This window comes from Bos indicus, chromosome 11, assembly GCF_029378745.1.
Source record: "Bos indicus isolate NIAB-ARS_2022 breed Sahiwal x Tharparkar chromosome 11, NIAB-ARS_B.indTharparkar_mat_pri_1.0, whole genome shotgun sequence".
In the NCBI taxonomy this organism is placed as follows: Eukaryota; Metazoa; Chordata; class Mammalia; order Artiodactyla; family Bovidae; genus Bos; species Bos indicus.
In genome coordinates, this window is record NC_091770.1 from 61494997 (window position 1) to 61513251 (window position 18255).

Sequence of the window (18255 nt, forward strand, 5' to 3'; positions counted from 1 at the left end):
CTTATTGCACTGGCTAAAACTTCAAGAACTTTGCTGAATGACAGTGATGTGTGTGAATATCTTTGCTATGTTCCCAACTTAGGGGAAAAAAATTGTCTTTCATTATTAGTTACAATGTTTACTGTAGGCCTAACATAGATGCTCCATATCAAGTTGGAGAAGTCCCACTCTTTTTCTGTTTTTCTCAGTTTTTTCCATCATGATTGAATGTTGAATTTGCTCAGATGCTTTCTTTACATTGACTGATATGATCATGTGATTTGTCTTCTTTAGTCTGTTCATGGAGTAGGTTACATTCAAATACCAAACCAGTCATTTATGCCTGGTATATTCTGCTTCATAATATGAATTAATTTTATATGTTACTGAATTGCATTGTTTAATATTTTATTAAAATTTTTTCATTTATCTCCATGAATAATATTGAGTTGCTCTTTTCTTTTTTGTACTGTGTTTCCATGGCTTTGGTATCAGGGTCATTCTGGCTTTATAAACTGAGTTGGAAAGTGTTCCCTTCTCTACTTTTTTCTTAAAGAGATGGTGTTGAATTGGTGTTTATTCTTTTGATAGACTTCTCCAACAAAGTCATCTAGGCCTAAAGAAACTTCTGAAGTTTTCAAATTATAAATTCATAAGACCATTTAGATTGTCCATTTCATACTGGGAGTTTTGGTAGACGTGGAGAATTATTTATAGTATTCCTTTATTATCCTTTTGATGTTTGCAGAGTAACAACAGTTCTTTTTTCTTCCCAATGGTAGTAGAACAGAAAGTCGTCTTCTCTCTCCCCTTATTTTTTGATCAGCCTTGCTAGAAGTTTATTTTATTTTATTGACCTCATCAAAGAACCAGCCCTATCTTTCTCTGTTATTTTCCCCTTTTCAGTTGTATTGACTTATGCTCTTCTTATTATATCCTTCCTTCAGCTTTATTTTGCTTCTCTTTTTCTAGTTTCTTGAGGTGAGAACTTAAGAGTACTGATTTGAGACTTTTAATGTAATAGAAGCACTTAATGCTAGAAATGTGCCTTTTGGCATTTCTTTAACATGTCTCACAAATTTCAATGTCATATTTCATTTTTACTCAGTTCAGTATATTTTAAAATTTCCTTTGAGACTTTCTTTTTTGATTTATGGATTGTTTAGAAGGGTACTTTTTAGTTTCCAACTGTTTGGAGGTTTCTTGTTATATTTAGATTATTTTCCTACACTATCAATATCTACTTTGACTTCATAAGATCCAGAGAACTCAGTTGTTTTAAATTTGTTGACATTTGTTTTTTGACTCAGTATATGGTCTCTCTTGGTATTTATTTCACAAGCAATGAAAAAGTATATATATATATTCTGATGTTGTTAGGTATTTGATGGTGCTATTGAATTCTTCTCTGTCTTTGCTGAATTTGTCTAGTTGTTCTACCAGTTGTTGAGAGAGGGGTGTTGATGTCTTTGAGAAACATGGGCTTGTCTAATTCTTCTTTCAATTCTGTCCTTATTTAGCTTCACTTATTTGGTAGCTCTCTTGTTCAGCACATACATCTTTAGGCTTTGTATGTCTTCTTGCTGTGTTTCTCTTTTATGATTATGTAATGTTCTGTGTCCATGGTAATTTTCTTTTCTTTGAAGTCTACTTTATCTGACATTAATAGAGCTAGTCCTGATTTCTTCTGATTGTTTTGACAGTATGCTTTTTTCTATCCTTTTACACACAGCCTACCTGTATCACTGTATCTCAAATGAGTTTCTGGTAAATAGCATATATACTGGGCCATTTTTTTCTTAACATTCTGCAAATCTCTTTTTTTTGAAAGTTGATTTTCAGTGTTGTATTCATTTCTGCTGTACAGCAAAGTATATCAATTTTACATATATCTACTCTTTCCTACTGGAGAAGGGAATGGCAGCCCACTCCAGTATTCTTGCCTGGAAAATTCCATGGACAGAGGAGCTGGCAGGCTAGTCTGTGGAGCCATAGACTCAGACACGACTGAGTGACTAACGTCATGCTACTCTTTTCTAGATTGTTTTCCCATACAGATCACTACAGAATATTGAGAAGAGTTCCCTATGCTAAACAGTAGGTCCTTATTAGTTAACTATCTTGTATATAGTAGTGTATCAATTCCAGTCTCTTATTTATTGGTGGTGGTGGTGGTTTAGTGGTGGTGGTGGTGCTGGTGGTTTAGTCGCTAAGTCATGTCTGACTCTTGCGACCCCGTGGATTGTAGCCCACCATGCTCCTCTGTCCATGGGATTTTCCAGGCAAGAATACTGGAGTGGGTTGCCATTTCCTTCCCTAGGGGATCTTCCTGACTCAGGAATCGAACCTGGGTCTCCTGCATTGCAGGCAGATTCTTTACCAACTGAGCTATGAGGGAAGCCCCTCCTATTTATTAATCTCCCACAAATTTGTTTTAAAATTGATGTATTTAGACCACTGGCATTTAATTATTGCTATGGAAAGGCTTACATATGTAATTTCATTTTTTGTTTTTTTCTTTTAAAATGATACATAATTGATATATGACACTGTACTAGTTTAGGTGTACACATAATGACTTTTATTATGATACATCATAAATATACATGTGTAAATTATATAATAAGATTAGTTAACATCCATCACTATACACAGTTACAGTTCTTTTTCCTGTGATGAGAACTTTTGTATTCACTCTTGTAGCAACTTTTGAATATGCAATACAGTACTGTTAAGTGTAGTCACCATGTATATTACTTCACCAGGACATTATCTTAGAACCAGAACTTTGTACCTTTTCAGCAACTTCATTCATTTCATCCAGCCTCTGCCTCTAGTAACTACAGATCTGCTCTCTGTATCCATGGGTTTTTCTTAGACTCCACATATAGTAAGATCATACAGTCTTTGTATTTCTCTGACTTACTTCACTTAGCATAATGCTCTCAAAATCCTTCCATGTTATCACTAACGGCAAGATTTCCATTTTCATTTAATGGCTTAACAACATTACATTGTGCGTGCATGTGCATACCTGTATACCTGCCATGTTTTGGCTATTGCAAATACTGCTTCTCAGTGCACGTGAATGTGCAGGTATCATTTTGAGTGTCTTTGTTTCCTTCAAATAAACGACCTAAAAGTAGAATTACTTGATCATATGGTAGTTCCAGTTTTAATTTTTTGAGGAATTTCATACTGTTTTCCATAGTGGCTGTACCGGTTTACACTCACACCAAAGGTTAAAGGTCCCTTTCCCCATATCCTCATAAACACAGTTATTTCTTTTTAAGAACAATCATTTCACAGGTGTGAAGTGCTATCTCATTGTTTTTTTGATTTGCATTTCCTTAATTATGAGCATCTTTTCATGTACCTTTTGTCAGTCTGTATGTTTTCTTTGGAAAACTGTCTATTCAGATCCTCTGCCCATTTTAACTGGATTGTTCAATTTTTTTTTTTTCTGTTTAGTTGTGTGAGTTCTTTATGTAGATTTTGGATATTCACCCCTTATCAGAAATATGATTTGCAAATATTTTCTCTCACTCTGTAGGTTGCATTTTTATTTTGTTAATGGTCCCAGTTAGTTTGCGTTAGTCCCACTTACTAGTTTTTACTTTTGATGTAAAATCCAAAATATCATTGTCAAGACTGATGTCAAGGAGCTTTCCTATGTTTTTCTTCTAGGAGTTTCATGACTTCACATCTTATATTCAAGTCTTTGATCCATCTTGAATTAATTTTTTGTATGCTGTATATAAGAGAGTGGTTCAGTAATTTTTTGCACATGGCTGTATAGTTGTGCAGTCCTAATGCCATTTATTAAAGAGTCTGTTCTGTCCTCATTGAGTATTCTTGGCTCCTTTGTTGTAAATTAGTTGACTATATTTACATGGATTTATTTCTGGACCCTCCATTCTGTTTTATGGGTCTCTGTGTCTATTTTAATGCCTGTACCACACTGTGTTTTGATTACTACAGTAATGAGGAAGCTTGATGTTACAGCTTTGTTGTTCTTCCCCAAGACTGTTTTAGCTGTTTTGGGTCTTTTGTATTTCCATACAAATTAAGATTGTTGGTTTGATTTCTGTGAAAAATGCCATTGGAATTTTGATGGGGATTGCATTGAATCTGTAGGTTGCTTTTGGTAGTATGCAAATTTGAACAATATTCTTCCAATCCATGAACACGATTTATCTTTCCACTTACTGTGTCTTCTTCAATTTCTTTTCAATTTTTAGTTTTCAGTGTTCAGGTCATTGACTTTATTGGCTAAATTTATTCCTATTCTTTTTTGTGCATTTGAAAATAGGATTGTTCTCTTAATTTTTCATTCTGTGATAATTCAATATTAGTGTATAGAAATGCAACAGATTTTTGAAAATTGATTTTGTATCCTGAGAGTGTACTAAATTTGTTTAATAGTTCTTTGTGGGGAGTCTTTAGGGTTTTCTGTATATATTATCTGAAAATAGTGACAGCTTTTCGTCTTCCTTTTTGACTTAAATGTCTTTTATTTTTCTTCCTTAATTGCTCTTGTTAAAACAGCTAATACTCTATTGATTCAAAGTCTTGTTACTCATCTAAGAGGAAAAGTGTTAAACTTCCCGCTAAGTGTTGAGTATGATATAAGTTATGGGTTTGTCATATTTAGAATCAATAGCAGAAAAAAAAAAAATGAGGTGGAAGTGAATAAGTGAGCTGGAAACTCCAGAAAGTGGTCATAGAGGGAACCTACCTCAAAATAATAGAGTCCATATGTGACAAACCCACAGTAACATCATTCTCAATATTGAAAAACTAAAAGCATTTCCTCTAAGATCAGGAACAAGAGAAGGATGTCCATGCTTGCCCCTTTGATTCAACGTAGTTTTGAAAGTCCTAGTCATGGCAATCAGAGAAAAAAAAGAATCCAAATGGGAAGATAAGAAGTAAAATTGTCACTGTTTGTAGCTGAAATGATACTGTATATAGAAAACCCTAAAGATGTTACCAGAAAACTACTAGAGTTTATCACTGAACTTGGTAAAGTTGCAGGTTACAAAATTAACACACAAAAATCTATTGCATTTCTATATACTAGCAATGAAAGATTCAGAAGAGAAATTAAGGAAATAATCCCATTTGCCAACACATCAAAAAAGAATAAAATCCCTAGGAATAAAACTACCTAGGGAGACAAAAAAATTGTACTGTGAAAAACTAGAAGACACTGAAGAAAGAAATCAAAGATGATACTAACAGATGGAGAGATAAACCATGTTCTTAGAAGAATCAATACTTCTAATACTACCCAAGGCAATCTAAAGATTCAGTGCAATTGCTATCAAATTACCAATGGCATTTTTCACAGAACTAGAACAAAAAATCTTGAAATTCATATGGATACAGAAAAGACCCAAATAGCCAAAAAAAATCCTGAGAAAGAAAAACAGAGCTAGAGGAATCAGGCTTCCTGGCACCAGACAAAGCTATGGTCATCGAAAGAGTATGGTACTGGCACAAAATTATATAATAGATCAATGGAACAGGAGAGAAAGCCCAGAAATAAACCTATGAACCTGTGGTCAACTAGTGTACAACAGAGAAGACTATACAATGGAGGAAAGATAGTCTCTACAACAAACAGTGCTGGGAAAACTGGGCAGCTAAATGTAAAAGGGTGAAATGAGAATTTTGTGTATGCACCACACACAAAAAAACTCAAAATGGATCAAAGACCTAAATGTAGGGCCAGAAACTATACAACTCTTAAAGGAAAACAACAGAACACTGTTTGACATAAACTGCTGCAATATCTTTTTGAATCCACCTCCTAGACCAATGAAAATAAAACAAAGATAAATGGTTATTATTTTTGTAATTATCAAAAACTAAGATGTAATTAAACTTAAGAGTTTTGCACAGCAAAGGAAACCATCAATAAAATGCAAAGACAACTCAGAGCATGGGAGAAGACATTTGTAAATGAAGTGACCAAGAAGGATTAATCTCCAAAATATACAAATAGCTCATGCAGCTAGCTGTATGTCAAAAAAAAGGGGGGGTGGGGAATAAACAATCAAAAAATAGGCAAAAGATCTAAATAGACATTTTTCCAAAGAAATGGCCAAAAAGTAGATGAAAAGACGCTCAATGTCACTAATTATTAGAGAAGTGCAAATCTGAATTGCAATGAGGTATCATCACCTCATACTGGTTAGAATGGCCATCATGAAAAAGTCTAGAAACAAATGCTGAAGAGGGTGTGCAGAAAACTGAACCCACCTACACTGTTAGTGGGAATGTAAATTGGTACAAACACTATGGTGGTTCCCTAAAAAACTAAATAGAACTACTCTATGATCCAAGAATCCCATTCCTAGGCATACATATATCCAGAGAAAACTATAATTTGAAAAGATGCATGCACCCCAGTGTTCACTGAATCACTGTTTACAACAGCCAAGACATGGAAGTACTCTAAATGTCCATAGGTAGAGGAATGGCTAAGGAAAAATTAGTAAAAATATCAATGTAATACTATGCTACGCTAAGTCACTTCAGTCGTGTCCGACTCTGTGTGACCCCATAGACGGTAGCCCACCAAGCTCCCTCGTCCCTGGGATTCTCCAGGCAAGAACACTGGAGTGGGTTGCCATTTCCTTCTCCAATGCAGGAAAGTGAAAACTGAAAGTGAAGTCACTCAGTCGTGTCCAACTCTTAGCGACCCCATGGACTGCAGCCTACCAGGCTCCTCTGTCCATGGGATTTTCCAGGCAAGAGTACTGGAGTGGGGTGCCATTGCCTTCTCCGCAATGTAATACTACTCAGCCATAAAAAAGAATGAAATAATGTCATTTGCAGGAACATAGGTGGACCTAGAAATTATTATACAAAGTGAAGTCAAGTCAGAGACAAATATCATATTATCACTCATATGTACAATTTAATTTTAAAAAAAGATGTAAATGAGCTGATTTTCAAAAAAAAAGAAAGAAAACCAGACTCATACAGATTTCAAAAACAAACTTATGGCTACCAAAGGAAAAAGTTGTGGGGAGGGATAAACTAGGATCTTGGGAAACATATAACCAGGATCTACTGTATAGCATGTGGAACTGTACTTAATATTCTATAGTAACCTATATGGGAAAAGAATCTGAAAAAATGGAATATATGTATAACTGAATCACTTTGCTGTATACCTGAAATTAACACAATATTGTAAGTACACTAATATCCAATAAAATTCAAGATTTAAAGATAAGACAATACTAAGTAGGGTGGAAGAGTTTGCTTCACACCAGAATTCCATCTGATAAGAAATAAAAATCTGGATAAAATTTTTTATCTTTTTCACTTGCCACAAATTGTATCATACACAATACATATGATTATATGTCTTTGTATATGTATGTATACATACACACACACACACACACACGTAGGTATAGAGGAAGGTCAGAGGTAGGCTGAATTTTACTAAAATTACAACCCAGCATCAATTTAGCACAGTTACTGATTGGATTTAAGTTTTCATCCCTCATTCTTGCCCAGCACAGGAAAAGGAAAATCTTCTCTGGAGGAATATAACACCATTGATACATGTATAATTTTTTGAATTCAGTAATTAGAATTCAGTAAAAATAACTGGCAATGCTAAGAGATAATATCATACAAATGAAAAACAAGAGAATAGGTAGAGGATAAAAACCAGTTTACAGATCGTCCAGCTATAGACCATTAGTACACAAGGACCACTATAATTTGGTTATTAGTTTTGTTTTATTGTTGTTGGTTTGTAGTATCTCTTAAGTAACCTCAGGAGCCACTCTTATTTCTTTCTCAATGGTGCTTCTGTTCCACATATCTGCTCCAGTCTCCTTTTTAAAAAGAAATCAGTGCATATAAGACAAAGACACAAAATTTATTTATGAAAGCATACAGAAAATGAAACTCAAAATATACTACTTATAATAGCATAAATATCCTCAATATTTAGAAATTAAGAATTTCTGCATTGAAAATTATGAAATATTCATAAAAAGTAAAGGAATAAATGGAAAGATATATGGAAGATTCAATGTTCTACAGATGTCATTTCCTTTTAAATCGATTTTACAGATTGAATGCAGACCCAATTAAAGCCCTAACAGTGCTTTCTGTGTTGATAGTTGTTTGTAAAATGGAAATGAAAGTGCAAAGGGCCAAGAATAGGCAATTCTGAACAAAACGAACCAAAAAGACTCACATAACTAGAAACCCAGACCTTTTATAACTCTATAGTACTTGAAACAATGATGATAGATACAGTGGAATTACCTGATTTAAAACAAACGTGACACTGCAGAGCAATAGAGAGAGGATAATCTTTTAAGTAATTGGTGCTGGTTCTTGTGGATATCCATGTGGTTAAAACACACATTTTTAAAACCCTTCCCCCCAATGTATACAAAAATCAATTTTATATGGATTATAGATCGAAGTATAAAAGGTAAGACAAAGTTCTTAAAACATACTATATCTCTTCAATAACTTGGAGTATTACAAACTTTTTAAAACAGGGCACAAAATTTAATCAACATAATGAGAAAAAATGAGAAACTGCAGTACATTACTATTAAAAACTTCTCATCAAAATATAATATTAGAAAAACAAAAAAAGGGAACTTAAGTAGTAGAAAATATTTGCAGTTAAATATCAGGATTATATAAAGAACTGAAAAAACAAGAGAAAAAGAACTTTACAAAACATAATCAGACTGCCAAAAACATATAACTAGATGCTCAGTTTCAGAAGTCATCAAAGAAATACAAACTACATCTATAATAGCAGTATACACCCTTCAGATTGAGTTAAGATGATGGCAAGGGCTAACAACTGTTGGCAAAGATGAGACTAAATTGTAGTTCTCATGTACTGATGACAAAAATATAAATTGCTTCAACTACTATGAAGAAATCTGTGGAGGTATCTATTGAAGTTGAATATATATAGAAATGGATGGGTATATTCATCCATTTCTGGTTGAAGACTATAAGAGCCCCAAACTGGAAACAACTGAAATACCCATCATTGACAAAATGAATAAATACATTGTGTTATATATTGCTATATACAATGGAATAATATACATAATATGGGTGCATTTCATAAAAGTAATGTTAAGTGAAATAAGTCAGACCCCAACCCTGCCCCAAAAGACCCTACTAGTCATCAACATACATTACTAAAGTACATACATTTATGAGTGAACCTATTAATATTTCTAGAGAAGGACAGACGACTTTCATACAAGATCAGTTAAAACTGACTTGTAGTATTAGAAGTCAGAAATGTTTATCCTTTGGAGGTTTGAGAAGGTGGGGCAAGGGAGATTTGTTAGGGTGTTGTGAAGTTCAGTTTCATTATCTGGCTGTAATATGGGTGTGTTTACTGAGTTGAACACTTACAGTATATATATTTCTCCAAGTGTATGTCATACTTTACCATTCACTAATGTACACAGTTGTTTTCCTATGACAGAAAAAAAAATTCAGCCCTTTAAAAGCAAGCCTTGTGATCTAACCATGTTCTTTGTTGAAATCCCATGCTTTGGGACAGGAATTCGTAATGAAAGCTAAATAATTGCAAAGGCTTCAGACAAAAAGGAAAAGTAGGTGATGGAAACGTTATCATTGAATTTTTGGTCAACAAATAGATATATAAACTCTAAACAAACAAGATATGTCTGCCGGTAGGCACTCCTAATTTTAAAGGAAACAAGAGATTCCTCCCCAACCTGAATTGGCAGGGCACATTACCCTAGTTCACTTTCCTCTGAGTAAAAGACTTTCCTCAACATTTAAGCAGTTGAACTCAATTCTTTTTGATAGATAACAGGGTTAAAAAAAAAAAAAAAAAAAAGACTATACTACACTCTACAGATCTTTAAGTACTATTTATTTAGGCCCTTTTAAAAGGTACTGTTTTTCTCACTTCTTGCAGTTCCTGACTGAGTCATCTCTGTGATATGTCATACGCTGTCACATCTAGTTACCTTACACTGAATAAAGAGAAGAAAGGTTATAAACAGCATGCATACCACCTGACATAAAACATTTGCCAGCTATTTCTTCTGCTTAAATGAATACATTCCAAATATCCAGACTATTAGCTTGAAAAACTATAAATTTTATAAAAAATGAAACAGCCATCTTTACTTACAGTACCTATATTTATGAGTACAACTAATTCTAGATAAGGAATGAGTTTTACTAGAAACAACATGCTTCTCTTTCACATTTTGTCTTCACTTTTGACCGTGCAATATGTATGTATATGCACAAACTTGTTTTACTTCCTTCTTAGAGGCATTCTTACCAGGAACACAGTAACTACCTAACTGTGGAATTTAGCCAGAAAATAAAAAAGAACCAATTGAATTTTAACAGAAAATTTGCCCCAGAAGTATTTATCGTGCTCAGGTTAACAAACCATTTGTCATGAAAAAGTGTTAAGAAGATCTAAATACTTGTGTTTCTGATTATTAAGGCAATGTGAAATGAGAAGTCCATAAGAAAAAAGTTTTTTGACTTAAGAAATCACTCCTCACCCACACTTCATGGCCTCTGTTAATGTAAATTATTTAGCTATACTGTAAGAAATTTTACTGTAATAATGCTTAGTCTTATATCTCATATTTTGTTATTATAAATACAACTTTAAATCAAAACACTTAACAAACAAGTCAATTTCCTTTAACTTTGGAGAAATTGCTGATGCTTACCACTGAACAGGTGAAGCAACTGTTTAGAGCTCAAAGTCTAAGGTAGAGAAACTCAGTTCCATAGTAGTACTATAATCTGCCAGCTCATTGCTCAAAGTTATTATAGAGATTGTATGACACACTGATCAAAGCTACTTTACTGCATAATGCTATGAAAATGGTACAAGTACTCACTTTTGGCATTGTTAGGATAATTCAGTAAACAAAGATGACAAAGTAAACCTCACTATCTTTTTTTTTAATGACAGCCCCCCACCCCACAAAAGACAAAACAACTCAAAAAATAAGTAACATTAGGCAATAAGAAATATATGGGAGATTACAGTGAACTAGCAATTCAGAAGCAGAATGACAGAGTGGTTCAGAGTATAAGATTCGGAGTCAAACAGGAATGGTTTTAAATTCTGCTTCTGTCACTTTGAGTCTCTGTCCTTACTTACAAATGGGAAAACTAATACTTAACTCTTAACGGTTGTTTGGTTGTTATGAATATGAAACATGATGGTAATTGCCAAGCATAGCACTATGTTGGGCAAGTAATGTGTGCTAGTCTATAGTAATTTTTGTTTTTGATGAAGATTAGTTCCTTTATTCTCCTGCTTTGATAATAGTTCATTTCTGGACTCAGCACAGTAGAGAAGAACACATGCTTTCAGAAAGGACTTATATGTAACAATCTTTGTGCATCATACTTTCTTCATCTGTAAAACAGATATAAGATTACTGTGAGGTAATGCAGTGTTCAACATACTCACCAGCTAAAAGTATGCACTTGATAAACAGTGGCTAAAATTATAAGACCTGAATTCTGGCTCTAGCTGTTGCATGGATCACTATGTAATATGTATGCAAGGCACTCAGCCTCTCTGAATTTCATTCAAAATTTCATTCAAAATTGAATTCATTGAATTCAATTGAATTTCATTCAAATTTCATTCAAAAAATTAACAAAACATCTGTCTTGTGTATCTTTTAGGGTTGCTAAGATAAAATGATGCAGATAAGTGTTTAGAAAATGGGAAGGCGCATGAAAATGGATGGTGTTGTTATGGTTCTGATGGCAGTTTAGAGGTTAAGTACCATAAAAATGGGATTTTAAAATCTTTTTCATATAATCAAGAAAGCTGTACTTGTTTCACAGACAGTACACAAGTGATGAATGTTACAAAAGGACTTTTTCTGTGTTGAGATTAGTTTATTGTAGTCTGGATCAGAAAAGTTACTTAAGGTGAACATTTTTTCTTGTTCATCTCTTAGGAGTGAGATATTAAGACTTGAATTTATATACACTGTAGTATAGAATATATGACAAATTGATTGCTGAACATTTTTGTTGTACAGAAAGGCCTTCTTTAACCTCAGGAATTCACTAACAGGAACAATACATTATTATAAGATTAATTATAATTAATCTTGTAAAGTCCTTTAAAGAAATTCTATAAATGCTTAGCATTTTTAGCTACTAACATCTAACAAGGTTAAGCTCTTCTTCAAAATGAGCTACTGCTTGCTTGATGAGTTGGTTTTAAAATAACCTGACATGCCACAAATGGCAGCTGCTCTATCATGTGAGTGATTTAATGATTATAGCAACCATTAGAATGTCTGTGATTAAATAGTTGAATTATTAATTGCTTATTCCTCTAAGATTACTGTTGTCTCAGAAAACTAAAGCACTGAAGAGTTAAATAAATCATTTGATTCCACACATCACACTGGCACAGTGTTAAGGCTCAAGGGTCTTCAAGACTTTTGAGGTGCTGATGCTTTATAGTTGCACTGTCCAGTATGGGAACTACTACTATGGGTGGCTACTGAACTCTTGAAACATAGCTAGTATGACCGAGGAACTAATTTTTAAATTTCATCTATTTAAAAATTTTAAATTTAAAAACTGATCGTCAGTAATTGTGAAAACTTTTTAAGAATGTATGGACCAACTTGGGTACCTGAAATTACTTCTTCAACTGAAAAATATGAACTCTAAATACAGATAAAGTATTTCTGATGAAAATTTAACGCGTAATTTGAGATGTACTTTTAACATGTAGAAAAGTTAAGGTTAATAAGTATGTGGCTGGGCTTCCCTCGTGGCTCAGAGGTTAAAGCATCTGTCTGCAATGCAGGAGACTTGGGTTGGATCCCTGGGTTGGGAAGATCCCCTGGAGAAGAAAATGGCAACCCACTCCAGTACTCTTGCCTGGAGAATCCCATGGACTGAGGAGCCTGGTGGGCTACAGTCCACAGGGTCGCAAAGAGTTGCACACGACTGAGCGACTGCACTTCACTTCACTTCACTATTGAACAATAGTGCTATATAGGTTCAAAGACAAGCAATAAATTACCCAGCATATGGACCTTACTCTCTCTCATATCCATCTGGAGAAGGATTCATGAAAGTTAAAAATTCATTTCTGGGAGCTGTACAATTAGGAACAGTTACAGGTCTTATCTTTGATATGTGGACACTTGGCTGACAGGAACCATAACCTGGGATTACCTCAGTCATGTGCTATTAAATGACAAACAACCAGCTCTTCAAAAATCAAACCTAACAAAAGCCCCCAAACCAACCATTTTCCTGATTTCTGTGGTGTAAAATATTTCTACCATAGCCAGTTTTGAGTTACCAACATGATATCCTTGAACTTGGAACTGGGAGGAGATAGCCTTAATTGGCACTTGCAAGGCCATTGGAGTTAGTCATAGTGAGTGAGTGAAAGTCGCTCAGTCATGTCTGACTCTTGGCAACCCCATGGACTATACAGTCCATGTAATTCTCCAGGCCAGAATACTGGAGTGGGTAGCTTTTCCCTTTTCCCAATCTAGGGATCAAACCCAGGTCTCCTGCATTGCAGGTGGATTCTTTACCAGCTGAGTCACAAGGGAAGTGTTAGTCATAGTGCATCACTGGAATACTTTACAAGTTCCTGACACATATATTTCTTGAGAGGTGTGTATGTCTATGGTGGAGGCTGGAGTAGATCAGCTTTAAATGGAATGCTACCTCACAGCAAATTGTAGGATGATTAGACCTGGGCATGAGGGGCATTTTATTTTCTTTATGTCACTAGAAAAACCCTGATTCTTCTCTTACTCCCCTTGAGAACATAGATTTATGGTTATATGAAGCCATGTTGTAAGCTATAAAGATAATTTTTTTTAGATTCATTGTCTTATTTAATCCTTTTTTTTTTTTTTACTTTACAATATTAGCTAAAGATACCACCTCATTTTGATAAGGAAGATGTATGATTTTAACTCAAACTTATACACCAACAATATAAAAAATATTTTTTGTGTGCAAAGAGACATCTTGGGGACATAGTAAAAGTAAAAGGAAGAATTGATATAAATTCTGAATGGAGAACTTAATACATGTAAAATATCTGTAAGAAGTCCAAAGTCAGATCTAAAGTTAAATAATTTTGTGACTTTTGTTGGCAAATATATGTGAAATCATTCTATTTATTTAGAAATTATTCTTTCTGTATTAGCTCCTTTGCTTGGACTCCTTTGCTCCTGATATTACATCTTATGCTCGAGTAAATTTCAAAATAAAGTAAGTCTTTTAAAGTCAGTATTTAAGAGGCTTTAATTCAAAAGCATTCTTGAATAAAGCAGTTCACCCTCTAAGAGAATATTCAAATTTATTTGTACCACTGGGTGTGCTGTGCTTAGTCACTCAGTCACGTCTGACTCTTTGCAACCCCATGGAGTGTAGCCTGCCAGGCTCCTCTATCCATGGGGATTCTCCAGGCAAGAATACTGGAGTGGATTGCCATGCCCTCCTCCAGGGGATCTTCCCAGTCCAGGAGTCGAACCCAAGTCTCATGCATTGCAGGAGGATTCTTAACCATCTATGCAAAAATGATTTTTTTCCCCATAGTTGTATATAGCATTTTAATTTGGGTTCTGTTTAATTATATGTACTCATATGCATAGAATTTTAGTGCTGAAAAGACTCTTCTAGTTATCTTATTTTATAGATGAGCAAACTGAGATCCCCAAAAGTGACTTGTCAGAAGGTTAGTCTTGACTAGTTTAGCCAAACTAGGGCTAGTCTTTCTTGATGACCACCTTAGTATTCTTAAAGTTTGTAGCATAAAAACTGCCTGAATCCATCTGTCTACAATTGGGGACTATTGATACAAGGTATTTTTGCTGTACTCCATACTAGCCAGGTTAGCACATATTCTTTTTACTCTTAACTTCATGGTTTAATTAGTTATTTTTACTATAACATATCAATCCTTAGGCAAAATTCTTCATTATTTACTTGCAAAAATTTATTTGGGAACAATTCTATTCTGGATCAGCACGGTTAACTAGTCTAATTAATAAATAAGTCAGAGAAGGTTTGAGACGTTGAAAAAGAGAAAAAGTTGGGTTAAAGCCCAAATTGTTTAATGTTTGCATCTAAGATTATTGTTATCTTTTGCTAGGTTACTGTTCATTTATGAGTAGGAGAATTCTGAAAAGAAGACATCTTGTTTCACAGTATTGTGATTTAGTATATTAGAATTCAAAAATATGTTAAATATTTAAATCATAAAAAGGTATAACCTGAAAGTCCACATCTAACAAAAAAAATCTTTATGTAAGGTAATTAAAAATTGGTATTAATATGTCACATTCTATGATTGACAACATTATGTCACCACAGAAAGTAAAGGTTGGATAATCATGCTTAGGAATTTTACTGAAAACTTTTATGTCTAAGTTACACATGTAATACAGTCCTGTATAGATCTCTGCAGCTAAGCAAAGAAGATAGTCTTTGATGTGCTTATAATTGTGATGGGTTTAGGGCTGCATTTTTAGGCAAAGATGCCTAGAGGTAGGAAGGTATAGGTCAAAACTGATATTGTGACACAATAAATAGACAATAGGTAAAGTGGAGCCAAAAGTGGATTGGCCTGAATGTATCACGTTAATCAAACAAGTAATATAGCCTCGCAACTACAATGTAGGTAAACAGTTAACCACATTTAAAATTGTTTGTAGAAAGAAAAACTTTTGTAGCTTAATTTTAGACTAATTTTATATTAATAATGAGATTTTAAGTATAAAAGAATCTTTCATGTTTTATCATCTATAATTCTATACACTTTTACAATGGTACTATGATTTTATACTAAAATCAGTAAGGCATTTAGGAATAAGAAAACATTAAAAACGAGGCTTTTTAATGTTTTTTAATGACATGGGAATGTAGACACAACATACCACTTGGTAACAAAAAGGAAGATAAATGAGTTTTGTTAAACATATGCATAAGAAAAAAAAATTAAGTTGACTAACATTATCAGTTGTCTCTGGGTGATAATGAGTAATTTTTATCAGCCATCCCATGTGGCATGCTGAACCTTAGTTCCCCAACCAGGGACCAAACCTGTGCCCTCTGCAGGAGAGCATTACCCACTGTTAATACTTAACCACTGTTAATACACTGGACTGCCAGGGAAGTCCTTGATATTCTCTAAAGTTCAAAATTATGCACAAATAACCTTTCATATCAGAATTTAAAAATATATTTTAAAAGGAAATGGCAAAGCTTCAGCTTTGGAAATTATAAAGCTTCAGCCTTTTATAGTATGGTATCTGAAAGATCATATATGATGAGTGTATTTGGAAATATAATACATTTGGAAGAATTTCTTAATATATAGACAGCCATATTATGTGTATCTGGGAATAATTTTTGAAATAGGTTTTTCAGTTCAGTTCATTTAAATCACTTTATTTCTGTGCATATGAGGATCATATAAAAGAAGTTCTCCCATTTTGCTTTTCTTCTTCTAAATAGTATTCTTCAAAACTCAGTGTAACAGATGAACAGGTAGCTTTCCCTCAAGTGGCAACTGCTTTTAGCTGTGTTTCTTTTTGCTGCGTAAATGGTCATCTCAAATAAAATAGTTTCCAGATTTTCTTACAGTTGGGTGTACTTTTGTGACTAGGATTTCTCCAATGGGATATGTGTAGAAGTGGTGGTGTGTAACAACTCCTGGGGTTGTACCCTAAACAAGAAAAGAATGTGCCTACCTTCTGTTTTCTCCTTCTTGTAAGCAGGACTGAAAATCTTAAAGCACACAGGCAAAATATCCTAGATATAACAAAGCAACATAATAGATCTCTTCAAGAAAATTAGAGATACCAAGGGAACATTTCATGCAAAGATGAGCTTGAAAAGGACAGAAATGGTATGGACCTAACAGAAACAGAAGATATTAAGAAGAGGTGGCAGGAATACACAGAAGAACTGTACAAAAAAGATCTTCACGAACAAGATAATCACGATGGTGTGATCACTCACCTAGAGCCAGACATCCTGGAATGTGAAGTCAAGTTGGCCTTAGGAAGCATCACTACAAACAAAGCTAGTGGAGAGGATGGAATTCCAGTTGAGCTATGTCAAATCCTGAATGATGATGCTGTGAAAGTGCTGCACTCAATATGCCAGCACATTTGGAAAACTCAGCGGTGGCCACAGGACTGGAAAAGGTCCATTTTCATTCCAATCCCAAAGAAAGGCAATGCCACAGAATGCTCAAACTACCACACAATTGCACTCATCTCACATGCTACTAAAGTAATGCTCAAAATTCTCCAAGTCAGGCTTCAGCAATATGTGAACTGTGAACTTCCAGATGTTCAAGCTGGTTTTAGAAAAGGCAGAGGAACCAGAGATCAAATTGCCAACATCCACTGGATCATCAAAAAAGCAAGAGAGTTCCAGAAAAACATCTATTTCTGCTTTATTGACTATGCCAAAGCCTTTGACTGTGTGGATCACAATAAACTGTGGAAAATTCTGAAAGAGATGGGAATACCAGACCACCTGACCTGCCTCTTGAGAAACCTGTATGCAGGTCAGGAAGCAACAGTTAGAACTGGACATGAAACAACAGACTGGTTCCAAATAGGAAAAGTAGTACGTCAAGGCAGTATATTGTCACCCTGCTTATTTAACCTATATGCAGAGAACATCATGAGAAACGCTGGGCTGGAAGAAGCACAAGCTGGATCAAGATTGCCAGGAGAAATATCAATAACCTCAGATATGCAGATGATGACACCACGCTTATGGCAGAAAGTGAAGAGGAACTACAAAGCCTCTTGATGAAAGTGAAAGAGGAGAGTGAAAAAGTTGGCTTAAAGCTCAACATTCAGAAAACCAAGATCATGGCATCCAGTCCCATCACTTCACGGGAAATAGATGGAGAAACAGTGTCAGGCTTTATCTTTTTGGGCTCCAAAATCACTGCAGATGGTGACTGCAGCCATGAAATTAAAAAACACTTACTCCTTGGAAGAAAAGTTATGAGCAACCTAGATAGCATATTCAAAAGCAGAGACATTTCTTTGCCAACAAAGGTCCGTCTAGTCAAGGCTATGGTTTTTCCAGTGGTCATGTATGGATGTGAGAGTTGGACTGTGAAGAAAGCTGAGCACCGAAGAATTGATGCTTTTGAACTGTGTGATGGAGAAGACTCTTGAGAGTCCCTTGGACCGCAAGGAGATC

At 34.6% G+C, this 18255-nt stretch overlaps 1 protein-coding gene across 5 annotated transcripts in view; it reads right to left on the bottom strand.

Moving 5' to 3' along the window:
* Nucleotides 1-2537: 2537 nt before the first annotated feature.
* The window catches only part of WDPCP (WD repeat containing planar cell polarity effector), a 298437-nt gene continuing 282719 nt past the window's right edge, over nucleotides 2538-18255 (bottom strand). For all 5 annotated transcript variants that reach the window (XR_011569297.1, XM_019970379.2, XM_070798864.1 and 2 more), the window contains one exon: nucleotides 2538-7844. Coding sequence is in view for 4 of the 5 variants with exons in the window: in XM_070798863.1 (XP_070654964.1) it covers nucleotides 7773-7844 (72 nt within the window). In the remaining variant the exon portion in view is untranslated. The remainder of the gene's footprint in view (nucleotides 7845-18255) is intronic.